This window comes from Scatophagus argus, chromosome 22 (genome assembly GCF_020382885.2).
Source record: "Scatophagus argus isolate fScaArg1 chromosome 22, fScaArg1.pri, whole genome shotgun sequence".
NCBI lineage: Eukaryota > Metazoa > Chordata > Actinopteri > Scatophagidae > Scatophagus > Scatophagus argus.
This window is the reverse complement of record NC_058514.1, coordinates 6,817,931-6,832,723: the sequence shown is the minus strand read 5'-3', so window position 1 is coordinate 6,832,723 and position 14,793 is coordinate 6,817,931. Positions and strand designations below refer to the sequence as shown.

At 40.4% G+C, this 14,793-nt stretch overlaps 1 protein-coding gene across 4 annotated transcripts in view; it reads right to left on the bottom strand.

The window, feature by feature from the left end:
- atp2b1a (ATPase plasma membrane Ca2+ transporting 1a) overlaps positions 1-14,793 on the bottom strand; it is a 118,331-nt gene that overhangs the window by 26,352 nt on the left and 77,186 nt on the right. For 2 of the 4 annotated variants that reach the window (XM_046379392.1, XM_046379389.1), the window contains exons 1-2: positions 13,218-13,370; positions 1,908-2,381 (exon numbers count right to left, since the gene is read on the bottom strand). In XM_046379392.1, the coding sequence (XP_046235348.1) occupies positions 1,908-2,100 (193 nt within the window). In that variant the 5' untranslated portion in view covers positions 2,101-2,381; positions 13,218-13,370. Of the gene's footprint in view, positions 1-1,907; positions 2,382-13,217; positions 13,371-14,793 lie in introns of those variants that run through there. The other 2 variants (XM_046379390.1, XM_046379391.1) reach the window with 1 other exon arrangement.

The window sequence follows — 14,793 nt, the reverse complement described above, 5'->3', positions numbered from 1 at the left end:
AACCAACTAATTAGAAATCCCTTTTCAATTGTCAAGCTCCTGTAATCTTAAATGAAGGCTTAATTTCCCAAGCCAGTGACGAATGAGATGATAGAAACTTCAAGTATCAAAACTCAGTGTCTGTGTACCAAATGGCGCAGCACCTGCTGCAAACTGAAGTCATTTTATCAAAAGATTTGCTTTCATAATGACTACAGAAATAATCTAATATTCTCCCAGTCTCAGACAGGACATATTTGATAATCTGAAGACGGTAAATATAGGTTGCTGCTCAGCAGAATATTGATAAAGAGAGTACAGCTACGCCAGAGACTGAAAGTAGTATTATATTCCAAACATGCTTACAGTATTCTGTTCTCTTCCCTACTCGCACAGTAACCATTTGGCTGCACTGAACATACGTATGCAGACTGTATGCGTAGTGTCTGCTGCAACACTAAGCTTCCACTACAATTAATGAAATTGGCTGCACTATGCCTGAGAGTGACGTATGACTGGTGCATATGAGCCACAGAGATCAGCTCTACAAATGTTTAAAATAAGTCCATCTTCTGATACTTCTTGTCCAATTATTATTATTATTATTATTGTTGTTGTTATTTTAGTTTGTTTTCAACTTTAAGTTCACAGCAGTTTAACTTTCACAGCACTGTGCTGGTTCCAAAATTCACAATCCCACACCATCCCAAAACAAAACCTCACTGTCTTATTTTGCCTGTGGGCCTCTGCATAGACCAGGTAGAATGAGTAGGGGAGGATGAGTGCACTAGCACCATGAAACAACTACACTGGTTGTTTCATTCATTCATGCTACAAATGTGGTATGACTGTACGCTCACCAATTGTGACACAGTCACATGCATGTTTGGACAACTCATTCTCTCTATCTCAACAGCCAAACTCCTATTCAGCAATTTCTCCTCAGTTCAGACAATGCCCTACTGACACTGAAAGCAGCAAAAGAGATGACATGGTGCATCGTGTACACTTACCATATTGTCAATAAATGAAAGGTCAAGAATTAAAACCCAAGATAGTGACCGTTAAATGAGACTTGCTTTGTCCTATTGTGTAGTATGGTATTTATCACATTCCATTTGGGTTGATGAAGCCCAGGAATTTTTTTCCTTGCTTTGAGACACAGAATAGAGGACTGTTGCTGCTACAGTGAATATGTGGTGCCGTTTTAATCTGGGATCAAACTGAAAATCCCCTCCCATAAGAGTTCAGTCAAGGTCATACTGGCGATTAGGCAGACTGTCTATAGAGAGACAAACTGAGACAGAGTGGCAGAAAAGGGAAAAGAGAGAGGGAGGTGCTATCAACCACCACTGCACTCGAGTATGACTGTAGCCTAACTAGAAAATTTTCAAAACCTCTTATATTACGACATTATAATCCCATCGCAATGGTGAAGAGGGGTTGAGCGAGTAACACTGAGGAGACATTCAAAAGATGAACTCACTCCTACGATAACATTTTCAAGTCATTACTACCCAGCCCTACAGCCCCCCGTTTAGTCTGCCACATGTGGGACATTGACCTGCCTGCAGCCTGGTGCTGTGCCCAGGCAGACAGCTGGTCTGTCTGAAGCCTACACACAGAGACACGCACACACAGAGGTGAAAAGGGAGAGAGGGAGGGTATGAGGGACATATCCACAGGCCTTGAAATAGAGCAGGACTGGCCCAGGTCAGAGCCAGCCTGCCCAGCCACCTGTCTAGCATATGAGTTTTCCAAGGAAATGATGTCAAGGTATCCAAAATGTGGATGACATGGGCAACAACATGCCTCCTAAACTATGTGTGCAACACATTAGCATTCCAACAGTATTTGCTACTAACTCTGTAATGAAAACATCCTGCATTTAAACGGTCATGTTGAGTGTAGTGGAATCGTTACTCTACCATCTACAGGCGACGTTTTTAAACGGTTGCAGAGTCCTTGAACATCCCCATAAGATTCCCCGATTTTGCTTAGCGCCTCTGCGCCTCTCAGTTCCATAAGGGACCGCAGTTCTTTGAGCGTGCAGCCAAACTCTCCATCGTGGTTGGCCTCCACCATGGAGTTCTTCACTCCACTGTACGAGTTGTTCGCCATTGTCTAGCCGCCTCCCCTCTCTATTGCAAAGCGTTGCGGCTTCTGCTCAACAGAGGGGGTTTAAAAAAAAATGTTGTCCTGGAAAAGCTTAAATCCTGTGCGAACACAGTGGTAGTTCCCATAAACAGCTGATGGGTCCTTCAGAGGCAGCTGGAGATGTACAGCAGGTAGCAGGGCAGGGATTTTACAGAACAAGCCATTTTCCTTGGAGAGCTGAGTTCCTAGTCTTTCATGGTGACTGAGGATCACCCACAGAGGCGGAGATCACCATGCATGCAGATCTGAAGGAGAAGAGCAAACATACAAAAAAATAAATTAATGGCATTAATGGCACTACCAAGTGTTATTTCATGAACAGCCCAGTTCTCCAACCATATCAGAAAACCAATCACGCCTATACTTTTGGACTATAGTAATACCATTTTCAGTCTATACATAAAAATACTTTTTTATTTAATAGTGATACCATCCTCAGTGTCTTTTAAGTGGATTGACCCTTACTGTACATGTTAACTAAGATGTTCGCTCTGTGAGTATATTCTTGTATGACATTTGTGATGACTTATTTGAAACGTAGTATGGCAGACAATGTGCTATGTAATTGCTTATGCACCATATACTGTGTATTTTATTAGTTACCATACAGCTACAGTACTCTACAACAGACAGTAAAGATGAATTCTTTCACTACTGCAGTACAAGAAAACATGGAGACCCTTAGACGAGGCCACTTGGCTTGCTGTGACAAGTAGCAAAGTAATTAGGCAAACTGCATTTAGCCATTGAGATATTTTCATTAGCTCTACTTGAAATGTAAAATAATAATTTTGTCGTCTGGACAAAACACTCAAATAATGGGTACTCTGCTTCTCCATCAGAGTATGTGAGCAGAGCAGAATATTCGCCTTCAGTAATCACTCTGCAATGAGTTCCTCGCCTAGTTTTGTTTAGAGAATTTAAATAGCAGTCCTTTCTCCCCTACCATGTTTATGTTTGGTTTAAATTGATTCTCACATAAATTGTCCCAGCTTCTATAAAGAGTTAAATGTATGTCCATTATCACTCACATATTTATTTTGTGCTGTTACTGTTCATATACTTTCACTCATATGGGAAAGTTGGGTGATGATTTTACTTTTTTTTTTTTTTTTTTTTTATAAACACACTATAAGGCCAACCTTCACTATAAAGAACAGCAGTTTCCCTTTCTAGACTGACCAGGTGTTAAGTAGAACCTCACAGTCAAATCCTTTCATCTAGAAAGCCATATCCATGAGACTTTATCACGGTATCCTGCCGTGTTCAAACAACATACAGGAGGGAAAAAAAAAATCGGAATGAGAAAGAAGCCAGCAGCTTCCCTGCGGTGTAACTGGTGGGGTAACGTAGTGAACAGGGACCGGGTGACTGATTACCTCAGGAAAAGCCTTCTGTTTAATCTAATTAAGACTATCTGTGGCATCAGGGAGCTCCATGGTGCTCTACATGGGAGAGTCCATTCTAATGAGGGTCTGTCCATTCAGCTTTAATCAGCCTAACACAATGAGGCTGATTCATTCATGTCGACCAAGTTGATAGGAATTTGTCCTGGTGCAGCTCAGACAAAGTGAAACACGGGACTACGAGCTCACAACAATACAATTACAAAGGCTGAAGGACAGCGGGTGCTATATCAGTTTTAAAGACTTGATTTTGTGAATTTCTTCAAACCACGAGGGACACAAACTGAATTTACTGGAAAGGTCCAACAAAATGGAATTCTAGTCTGAAACCATTTTGTGAAACACTAAACATACACTGTACAGGTGGAAAGTCATGCCAGACCAGAATTCACACAGCACAGGGAAACAGCTCTCCGCAATCTGATTCGAAGAGAAAAGGCACCAGTGTAGGCAGACAGATCATTCTGCAATGCCTAGAAAAAAAAATGCTAAGTTATCTCACAGCTCGAAAAGACTAAAACATAATTGAGAGTACCACTGATCTGTCTTTACATCAAACAGGACTTCAAATATGCAACCCTGAACTAATACCCAAAACGCAAAATATGTCAGAACTTTAAACTGGGACACAGAAGGAGAGAAAATGCAGGCGTTATTATTGCTCACTGCACAAATGAATGCTTGCAGCTTATTCCATTGAGGTTCTTGGAAACTATTCTGTCACATGTTGAGATTCTATTTGGAGCCATCTGCCATGGAAAACGGGACAGAATTTATTATTTATTACACAGCATAATTGCAGGGCCGGGTGTATTACTGAGGTGGGAGAGATCGCAGAAATTCCTATTACAAAGAGCAGCTTTGGCACCGGCCACAGGTTTAGGGTAAGGTCTAAAATACATGTTCATAGGCCATCAGTTTTTATTTTTCACACCACTCTTCTGATTTCCATGGAAAACATAAAAATGGATTTTCTTGGGGCTTGAACAGAAATGCCAGGGGATGCCAAACCAACCTTTTAACATTACAAAAACTGACCACCAATGGGCAGCTCCAAACTGGGCATCATTGTTTGCATGATCCAACATAAAAACCATGATAGCTAGAGCGTTGTTTCTTTTGTAGCAGAAAGCTAAGGCTTCTATCTTACACCTGTGATGACATCAATACATTATGGTAGCACAGTAAAATGTGGTGATAATATTTGATAGGACAGTGAAATGGCGCCAGAAGAGCAGAGATTATTACGGTTTAAGATAAGTTGAACTTTATTGATCCCACAGTGGGTAAATTCACTTGTTCGGCACAAGAACAGAATAGAGTGCAAAAACGGTTTCTTGATGTACACGGCCTTTAAGCTTAGATTGCACAGATTTTATGAATTAGATATGATTCATTTTAAGATAAACTAAGAAACATCATAATAATAATCCAAAATACCAATGGAGGTATTAGGGAAATTGCAGATGAAACTATCAAAACACTTGCACTCCACACATAAAAGTGAGCATATCTTAAAAACTGAAAAAATATTCATGTTTTTACATGTATTTATTTGACACAATTTCAGCAGCTTTATTTATTATTATAGTTTATTGACTGAGATAAACTTTCCGTTTTCGTTGTACAGACTGTAGGAATATGAAGCATTTGAAGAAATAACATCTCAATAAGCAGAAATACCAATAGAGGCAGTGGTAGATAATTTTGTTTGCAAAGTTAAAAACTCTATGTTTCCCTGCATCCGCCAAGTTGCTGTTCACATCCATGTTTATCTTAGACTCATAATATCCGTACTGACTGACTAAGCTTTGTCATATGGTGACATGAAAATCTCCTAAAGCTCAATATCAGCAAAACCAATGGGCTTGTGGTGGACTACAACACTTCAAATATGAATGTGCCTGCAAAGCTAAAATGTTGATGCTTCACACACTTCTTCAAACTGCCGGCACACAAGATCTATATAATCAGCAGTTTCAGGGTGGGTACCAATGATTAAGGTCATCAATTCAGTATCTGACCAAATATGAAACATGTTTATAATCTTCCCCTCTGCTTCTGCGTTATGCTGGTGAATAATAGACAGAAAACATTATGAGGTCCCGGGGAAATTCATCTTAGACCTTTTGGATATAAAATGTTATTACTTTATCAATTTATCCTAGTAAACATTTGGGTGAAATTTTGTCATAATGAACATATAAATTCTCGAGATAGGGCTAAAAATGTGAGAAAACTAATTGTATAAAATTGTGAGCACTGGACTAATTACCAGGCAGGTTAGCCAAAAAGAGAGAGCCAAAGGTCAGTGCTATATTTTTTTATTTATTACATATATATTTCAATAAATACAATAAATTATTGATTAAATAAATAACCCATAAATGGTGTTTGTTCTGAATGTTCTTTTTCACATCAATAATCTCTGTTCTTTAGAATTGTGCACACTTATGGACTATTTTGTCAATAATTTTGTAATTTCTATCTTTTATTCTGTTTTTAGGCAGACGCTGTAAAATCTGTGCAGTGATTACAGATGAAAAATAACCTCTTGGGTAACTCTCTACACACTGTGTTTATTAATGTCCCTGTTAGATAAATCAACATATAAATTAAATCACACACATATGTAGGTTTATATATTCTTAAAACTGACAGATGGAGCAAACTTTTTTTAAAGGAGGGAAGATTGTAGTGGGACCACTAGTGTGTCAGATGTGACAGTTAGAAGGTCTCCTTGGCAGACTGTTGCTTAGGGCCCCAAGGAGATTAGGAGCGGCTCTGGCCAGCTAAGAATTTGAAGACAAACCATGTGTGAACTGTGTTCAACTTAATCTGCATATCTTTTTTTTGGTGTGACCTTTTTGCCATGTCTTCAGCATTCATATATACACATACAACATACGAGGTGTATATTAACATTTTAATTGTTTAGAAGAGCACAAGTTCTTCATAGATCTGACCTCTTATTTTCTGACTCAAAGTGCACCAGACTGATGCACTTAATTTTAGAGCATTCAGACTTTTGATCCTAGACTTTAGGTGTGTCTAGGATCAAAAGTTGTGAGGTCCATCAACCACAGTCTCACAAAATCCTTTGGGATTTGTTTGACACTTTGAAATAAAAAAAAAAAACTATAGAGAAAACTAAATAAAAAGCTAGATAATAATGTAAACAAAGGAAATTTCAACAGTCATGGATAAAGTCATCTTCTCCCTCACAATAATGTGGCTTTTTTAATGTGACATGATCTTAAAAAGGGTAGGATTATTTCACTTGTCCTGTGTACCACATGGGCAGAGCACATGTGCAGCCTATGGCAATAAATGCAGTTCTCTGCCTTCTCCATTTCCCTGTCCTCATGTCTTACTCTATGGGCCCTCTCCCACATTCACACCCCCCCACACCCCACGAACAGCCAACGCCAAGATGAAGGAAGTGCCAACATTTGCTGCGCTGCAACAGTTTCGGGTTGCAGGGCAGGTCACATGTCACAACAGTGGAAAATCATTGTGATTGGATCTCCAAGCCAACAGCTGGCATTGTATGGCTGAATGGCAGAGGCTACAGTTAACCCTTTCCACACGACAAAAGCAAAACCACAGCTCGGCATGAACAAGAGGTGGTTTTACCCAATAGACCAGAGGCTTGTAAGTCACAACTTCCTTCTATATTCAAGCTATTAAAGGCTGCTTTCACACTTTGGATGCACAGTACATCTTCCACGCAGAAGGCTGTGGCAAGTGGAAACAAGTAGATCGGACAACAGTGGTGGGCATCTCAGAAATATAGTCATCTCGCTGTTTCCACACTAAGGAAACCCTCTGGCAGTTTGTACACCTCTGTGTGCCAACAACTTGAAGCAAGGCAAGGATAGCAATTCTAGGGATCCCTCAGCAATGGAGCTGCCTAATGCGAGGGGTGATATTTTTAGCTTCCCCAGACTGTCCCCTCCCCCCACAGCTAGCCGTTGCTGAACTGGGTCAGGCCATGTAAATGTGGAGGGTACAAAGCAGAGACACCCAGCCCTCCTTGTGCTGCATGGCTCGCAGCTGAGAGCACTACTTCACCCCACAGACTGGAACGTCTACACAGCTCTGAAACGCTGTCACGCTGCCAGTTCATATGAACACACAGGCGGGTGTCACACTCAACACACTTTTCCTTTTCAGCTCTTCTTACTTGATGTATGCAGGGGCATGTAATGATCTCTAGAATGAATACATAAATCATATTTTAGCTCTGGATCTAAGGAGTTGCAGTTAACTAGGAATTAGGAATTACTGTTTTAAAAGATTTAAAGATTCATTTATAAATAAGTAATTTCAATGCATGCAGTAAAACAATGCTTGTTTTTTCTTACATGCAACACCGCAGTTGTTTTATGTTACTAAACAAATCAGTGCATTATTGTTGTTGAACCTCAGTGTAAAGAAATTAGGTTTGACTGATTTTATTTTGATTTGATTTGATTTTTCATACCAATGTAAAGAGAAATTGTTTGAATTTTTTTCAGATATATCAGTACAAACAGACATCAGGTAAAGCACATGCTAGCCTGGAAATGGGGAACGATGACTAAAATTTGCAGACATGGAGGCATTTATGCACAACAAGAATGACCAGCAGCTCGCAGCAGAGTGCTGATTAGAGTAATTATGTTTGCAAAAACATGTCCGTGAAAAGGGTCTGTCAAAAAGGTCAAGTCTCATTCAATTCCTGCATGTTCAAGCGAAGGTGACGGAGTCGTTCTCATTAAACATGAAACTGTCACAATCATGCAAAACACAGCTGATGTAAAAGCTGAGCCTTTAACGTAAGCTAAAGCCAAAGCCGGAGACTCGATGATCCACCCATTACACAGCATTTTAAAGACCTCATCAATGTACAGTGTAGGGTGTCACAAAGTTTTCAGTAGCATCTCCTTCTAATCATTGTAACGGTGAGAAGTTTTATTGTGCAAATGTAAACTATTGTGTCGTTAAAGTATTATTAATAACTGAACCAAAAATAGGTTTTTCTTGTAGGACCGAATTTTGAACACATTTTAAGAACCACTTATAAATTACATTTATCCCAGCCTTAGTATCATAAATACTGTAGACATTTTCAAATTGCGATTGTGAAAATATTATGTTTCTCCGAAAACCAGGCGAGGTCGTTTTATTTAGCTGTTACTGTCCTTCATGTCGATAGGATGGAAAATATTCCAAAATGGAGCATCTTTCATCAAGCCACTTTGAAGATGAGAAGCTCTCTGTGTTCTTTGTTATGTGTGATTCTACACAGCAGCTCAGTGGCCCGAGGTCCTGCCGCACTGCCATTTGCTGCTACAGTCTGACCTTGCTGTCCTTACCATTCCGATTTCAGGACACACTGATGTTGAGCAATAAACTGATTCCTGCAAGACATGGAAATGCAATTTGTGACATTCAAACATATATGTGCACAGTGCTACTATAAACTGATACTGGACTGTGAATGGAAATAAATAAAGTCTGCTGGCTCGGGCTAGATTCAGGACTTCGCAAGTCTGGTGCCAGTACACCTGTTATTTATTAAGCTGAAATTGGAATCAACTGGAGAAAAATAATTGATTGCCGAGTCCCTGGCCATCAAATACTGACCAACCCAAAGTGTCAGTAATTCACAAGAGATAAATGATCCACAGCCCTTTCATTTTAAAAAAGTTAACAGCATTAACTGATGCATTAATTTGTAAGCATCTTACAGACATGCCTGCATGTCAGTAACAAAAGAAGGTGGAGGCGGAGTGCTCTGCTGTGTTGTTATTAATGGTACGTATCCAGCAGTGGACAGCGGCCTTACTGCCACACTGTTAGCTCCCGATACAGCCATGGTTGTGCAAGACGGCGAGCGAGCGCAGAAACAGACTGAAGTGTTGTTTTCTTCATTCAGAGTTGGTTTAAGTTGTTTAATGCTGCCGTGTTTGCTACTCCTGACCGCTGCTCCATGCTGTTCAAGTCGGTCACTGAGTGATGGTATAGAAAGCAGTCACAATATACTTCACTTAATGTTTGTATCACAAGGGTAATTATTTAGTCATTAAATTATAAAATATGCCTTTTTTGTGCAATTTTTAAAGATATTACATGATAACTCAAGTATGTGAGTGGTGTACATAGTCCAGGTGCTGCACTACCCTCACAGTTGAGTTCTGCCTTTTATATTGTCATAGTATTAACGAAGATTTAGACAAAATACAACTGTAAATTGATTCTGAATCATAGGAGATAACAATCAAGATTTGCATTCATATACACCACCTTTATTCCACAGGGGGTTTTCAACCTAACCATTTGAGCTTTAACTGTGAGTGACAGGGTTCTTTTTCTCAGCAATGATATTATCCATCACAACCACATTGAAACAACTTTGGGATCTGCACGTGCAAATGCATGAATCTGCATTTGTGTGTGTTTTCTATACTCAGTGATGATGCTCAAAACTAAGACAGTTAAATCTTTTACCCTACTTTTAAAAATAAATGTATTTTTGATTAGTGGCATGTCAAACCATGAAGCCCATGAGCTTTTCAGAAATGCCAAAAATAACACAAATGCCTTGCAGCATAGTTAGAGCTCTAGCTGTCTTCATGACTAATTCATGATATTTTTCTGTGTGCCTTATAATTGTTTTAGTGTGCAGGAGAAGAGTTCATCCAAGTAGTTCTACCCTTTTTCAAATTATAGCCCCTTAGTGTCCATTTCAACTATAATGTGAACTCTTGTTATTTGAAAGAGTAAATGAATTTAGTCACACGTATGCAGTTGGTCCCTACTGTTTTGCTGAGTAATATTTGAATGAATAAGTAGTAATGCCCGAGACAAACACCAGAACTCAAAACCTCTGCTTGAAATAACCTTGGCCTTAACAAACCACAAGGAAAGAAAGATAAGCAAAACTTCATCTTAAGTAAACAGCATCATAAATACATTGTACTTAATGGTTAAAAACGGAATATATTTAACTTTCCATGCCGGTTTACAGTAGACTCAATGTCACCTTAAATTTGGAGAGCAAGCAACTGCAGTCACTTGCTCTCCAAAATAATGCTTTCTACCAAGGCAATTAACACAAATTTTTCTGAGGAATGCAGACTGAACAAAAAAAGTTAGCGACTGCCTCTATTAATAATATTCATATTTTAGGCTATAACTGTAACTGACTCGCGTGCCAAGCATGACGATGAAATCAGTGGATGTATCAAGCAGCTGAAAGGAGGGGTTCATTCATGATGAGTTAGATACAGGCAATAGCTGCCTGAAGAAGAAAGTGTAGTCAGTACACTGCATTACTTCACATTGGCAATTGTGTGACTACTAAAAACTCCCATGCCATGAGATTCAAACAGCATTTTAACAGCAAGCTATAATGTTGGATTAGCAGAAAGTACATACTCGCCCGCATGGCTAATTAACTACATGTGCACTGCATTAAGGATGAAACTGTAGAGTTGCAATCTTGAAAGTTTGTTGGGTCTACAGATGTAAGCAGAGAAAATACTATCAAGCTAAAGCACAGTGCCAAGGAGGTCAAGTGATTTTGCTGCTGAGGTACAACGACATTCCAAAACAATTCACAAGACAAGTGTAAGATCTACTTAATCACAGCCTTCAGTCGGGGTAAGAAAACAGTCAGCGATTATGAAAAAGCACGGTATAGAGAGGAATAAGAAAGGATATTTTTGTCATTCTTGAGTGACAGCAACAGTCTCAGTTCAAAGGGCTGAGACACAGCAACAGATTGTGTTACCAGTGGTTAAAGTGAATCATTAAACAAACTCTGAATCTGTATATGCTGAGCTGGACAGCTATAATGACAAAAAAAAATACCACTCACAGTCAAACTTGGAAGATATAAGTCTAGTAAGATGTAGAAATATATACTGTTACTATTCAAAATTGAAATTGAACCCCAACAACTGTGTTACACCTAGCATATACTCTACATGTTATGTAATATGTCTGCAGATAACTACACTGTCCTACGGTGACTCGTATCCCTGAATCACTGTCCACTTTACGCTCAGGCTAAATTTTGTGTTTAATTGTATTTTGCCAAAACTACATTAGAAGCAAAATCCTCCGTGTGATCAGAAGTCTTTACACAAACACAGGAAGACACTGCTGGCGCTGCAGCAAACCTGGTGCTATTTAATTGGATCAGGAGTGATCCTTTCAACTAGACACTAAAAGGTGCTCGGTGACTGTATTCTACACCATCCTGGAAACTTTCACGCAATGTTAACGTAAGCGAGTGCGAAACTATATTACATGATCCACCAAGGTCAAGAGTGTAACGTGCGTAATCGCCTGGCAATAGCTGAAAGGCTTACAAAATGCGAGATTTACCGTTACCTTTGTATGGTAAGTGGCGTGGTAATTTAAAGCGGCGTTCTACATTCAAGGTTTAGCCTTAATGTTTTTTAATTGAATTTGTGTTAGTCACGCCTTTCTTGCAACAGCGTTGTGAAAGTGGCCGGTTCCGACTAGACTCGGTAGGTTGCTCGACTTGAGAAGAGAGGCACGGTGCAGGACACGGTGCGCCCCCCGTCAAAGAATCCCTCCGCGGTTGGGAGTTCGGTTGACAGGTTAGGGTTAGCGCTAGGGTTCAGCACCGGCAGGTTGACGTTACGACCAAAGGCTGGGCTCCAGTTTAAGGTGAGAGATGACATAAATCCAAGGGAATTCGACATAACGCGGGTAAATGCTATCACCCGAATGCATGTTTAACTTTGAAAGCATGGAACGGCGTTTTCGGTTGCCGCACGACATTATTTCTTCAAATATCATACATTTATTGCAGCTGCTCTTTACTGACAGTCAGCCGACAGAACAACTTTAATGTGGCCACACGGGTGCCTCTGTGAGCTCCCCCGAATATCCATGAGCAACCGCGGCGCGTGGAGTACAATACTCGGAAAATACCGTTCCTAGTCGGTTAACACCAACGATCGAGATCTTGCTGATGCTATCTTTCTGCCTGTAAAAGGGGGTCCAGACAACGATAAAAGCTCTGAAGACCAGTCTTAAATAGCACCCCCAATGCAGGATGAATTAGAGGTAACTTTCTCGTAACGCTGTAGAGGTCCACATTTTATGCGGCTTCACGGGGACAGTCTCTAAATGATGAGCCTCGATGTGTGAACGTCAGTCTGCTGTCCAAGAGAGACCGTGGCGTGCTGAGTCCAACGTTAAAAAACAACGTTCCTGGCTACGGTGTTAGCCAACTAGCTTCCAGGCGTTAGCTTATGTTTATCCTAAAGACCCAAAATACACAAAACCAACTTCCAATAAATTGACAAGTCGAAAAACTTGGCCCAGGACCATGCATAAGTCTAAGTAAACTAAGCACAAGCCACGAATATCTGGCAGCATCCTGGCTGATTAGCTACCTGGGTTGGAAAACGAGACGCCCAATGTCAGGATGTATCCGAGATATAACGTTGGCTAGCGATGTTAGCTTGGTTTAAAGCTAACTCCCAAAGGCAGCTACCACCGGTGGCTGGCCCTCGTTGATCAGTGCACACAAAAATGAAGACTCTACTGGTAACGTTTAACTATGCATCGTATAAGACACTCAGAAGCAGGCGTAATCATGTGCCATTTTTTAGTGCTAGCACTGAAAATATAACCAAAAATACTTACTCCGTTCTCTGAAGAGCACCCCAGATCCCTTTCTCTCCTTAACTCCCCCTCAGTCTCACCAAAGACTAGACTCTCTCCCCTGATCTGAGGTAAGATCCCGCCCACTGCGCTGTCACAACCACAACGAAAGTCTCCTACCAGAACCGTCAAGATAGTTACCGTGCCACTTTTCCTTGTGGAAACCCACACTTATTTGACTGGAAACCATACCACACATGCGTACACCTGTTTAATCTGTTACGATGGTTACCGGACACGATGTTCCCACAACTACTGCACCAATCACCTAACATATTTAAAGAATACTAATGAATATAAAAGTCAATCATAAAATATAATTTTATCGTAGAAAAGAAACAGCTCAAATGCACCTGCATTTTTCATTACTGCAACGCAATGTATTTGTCTCGTAATGCTGTCATCACGTTTTTAAAACCTTCAGCATTAAAACCTAAGTGAAAAGATACTGGACACAATGTAGGAGACAGTCCATTTAATGATAAGAGAATCCAGTTTCTCTAACGTAGAGTTTTACGAAGGCGGAAGTATGCTGACGGGAATCATCTCGCCTCGCCGAGTTCCTTTCTGTCACAACACCGCCGGGAACATGTGATGCACGTCAAAAGGAGGATGGGTATGGTCCATTGGTGTGGATTCCCATTGGCTTAGCCAGCATATCAGTCGCCTATGGAAACGGTTACGTCATGATCCCCTCGTACTCCCTCTTCGCTCCAGTGTCGCTTTATAATAACATGATTATTCAACAGTACCCCCGCCCCCCAATAGAATGATGCAGCCCGTAAAAAGTATCCGAAACCTCACTGCTGCATCGTTTTTGCTTTCCGGCTGTATGAACTCCACCTAGGCTACACAGGGCTCTTCCCTCGGCCCCTAATCAAACCTGACGTCATTCTTTCCATGACGTAGCGCTTTTTTTTCTTTTACTTCTTTTGCGGATTCAATGCCTGTATTCTTTGCGATTCTTTTTCCCTGTTGAGAAGAAGTCACATACTCGAATACCAGACCAGACAGTCCAGAGGGCCAACTGTCAGTAAAATAAAATGAATTGCATTATGTTGTACAGCGCAAACAGTGGTCCACCTTATCTTAGACCTTGTAGACTTAAAATGGGTAAAGTAACGGCTGAATATGCTTTACAATTAAAATGAAGCTCCTATAATCAGTATGTTAGAAGACAGGTGTATCTCCACAAGTATGAGGTGCAAAGCCCCAGCAGCAACAGAACTGGCCAATGATGAACACATCAGTGACTGAGAAATACAGAGCAGAATGTGAAATATGTGCTTGAGGTCAGTTAAAGAGAATATTATCAGTCAAGGTGAATAATGCATCAAAGATTGCAACTCAGTGAGGTGAAGAAACCATCTTTTCACAAAGGGCTTAGTTTTATGACTACATGGCAGACCCTTGGTTAAAAAAGACATGAAGGTTGGTAGATGATAAACAGAAAACAACGCAGACTGAGGTCAAACCTCAGTGTAATATGCTTGCTGTCTTAACATAATGGGATTTATCATTAACACAACAAGTGCACAGAAGCATTCTTCTCTTCAGA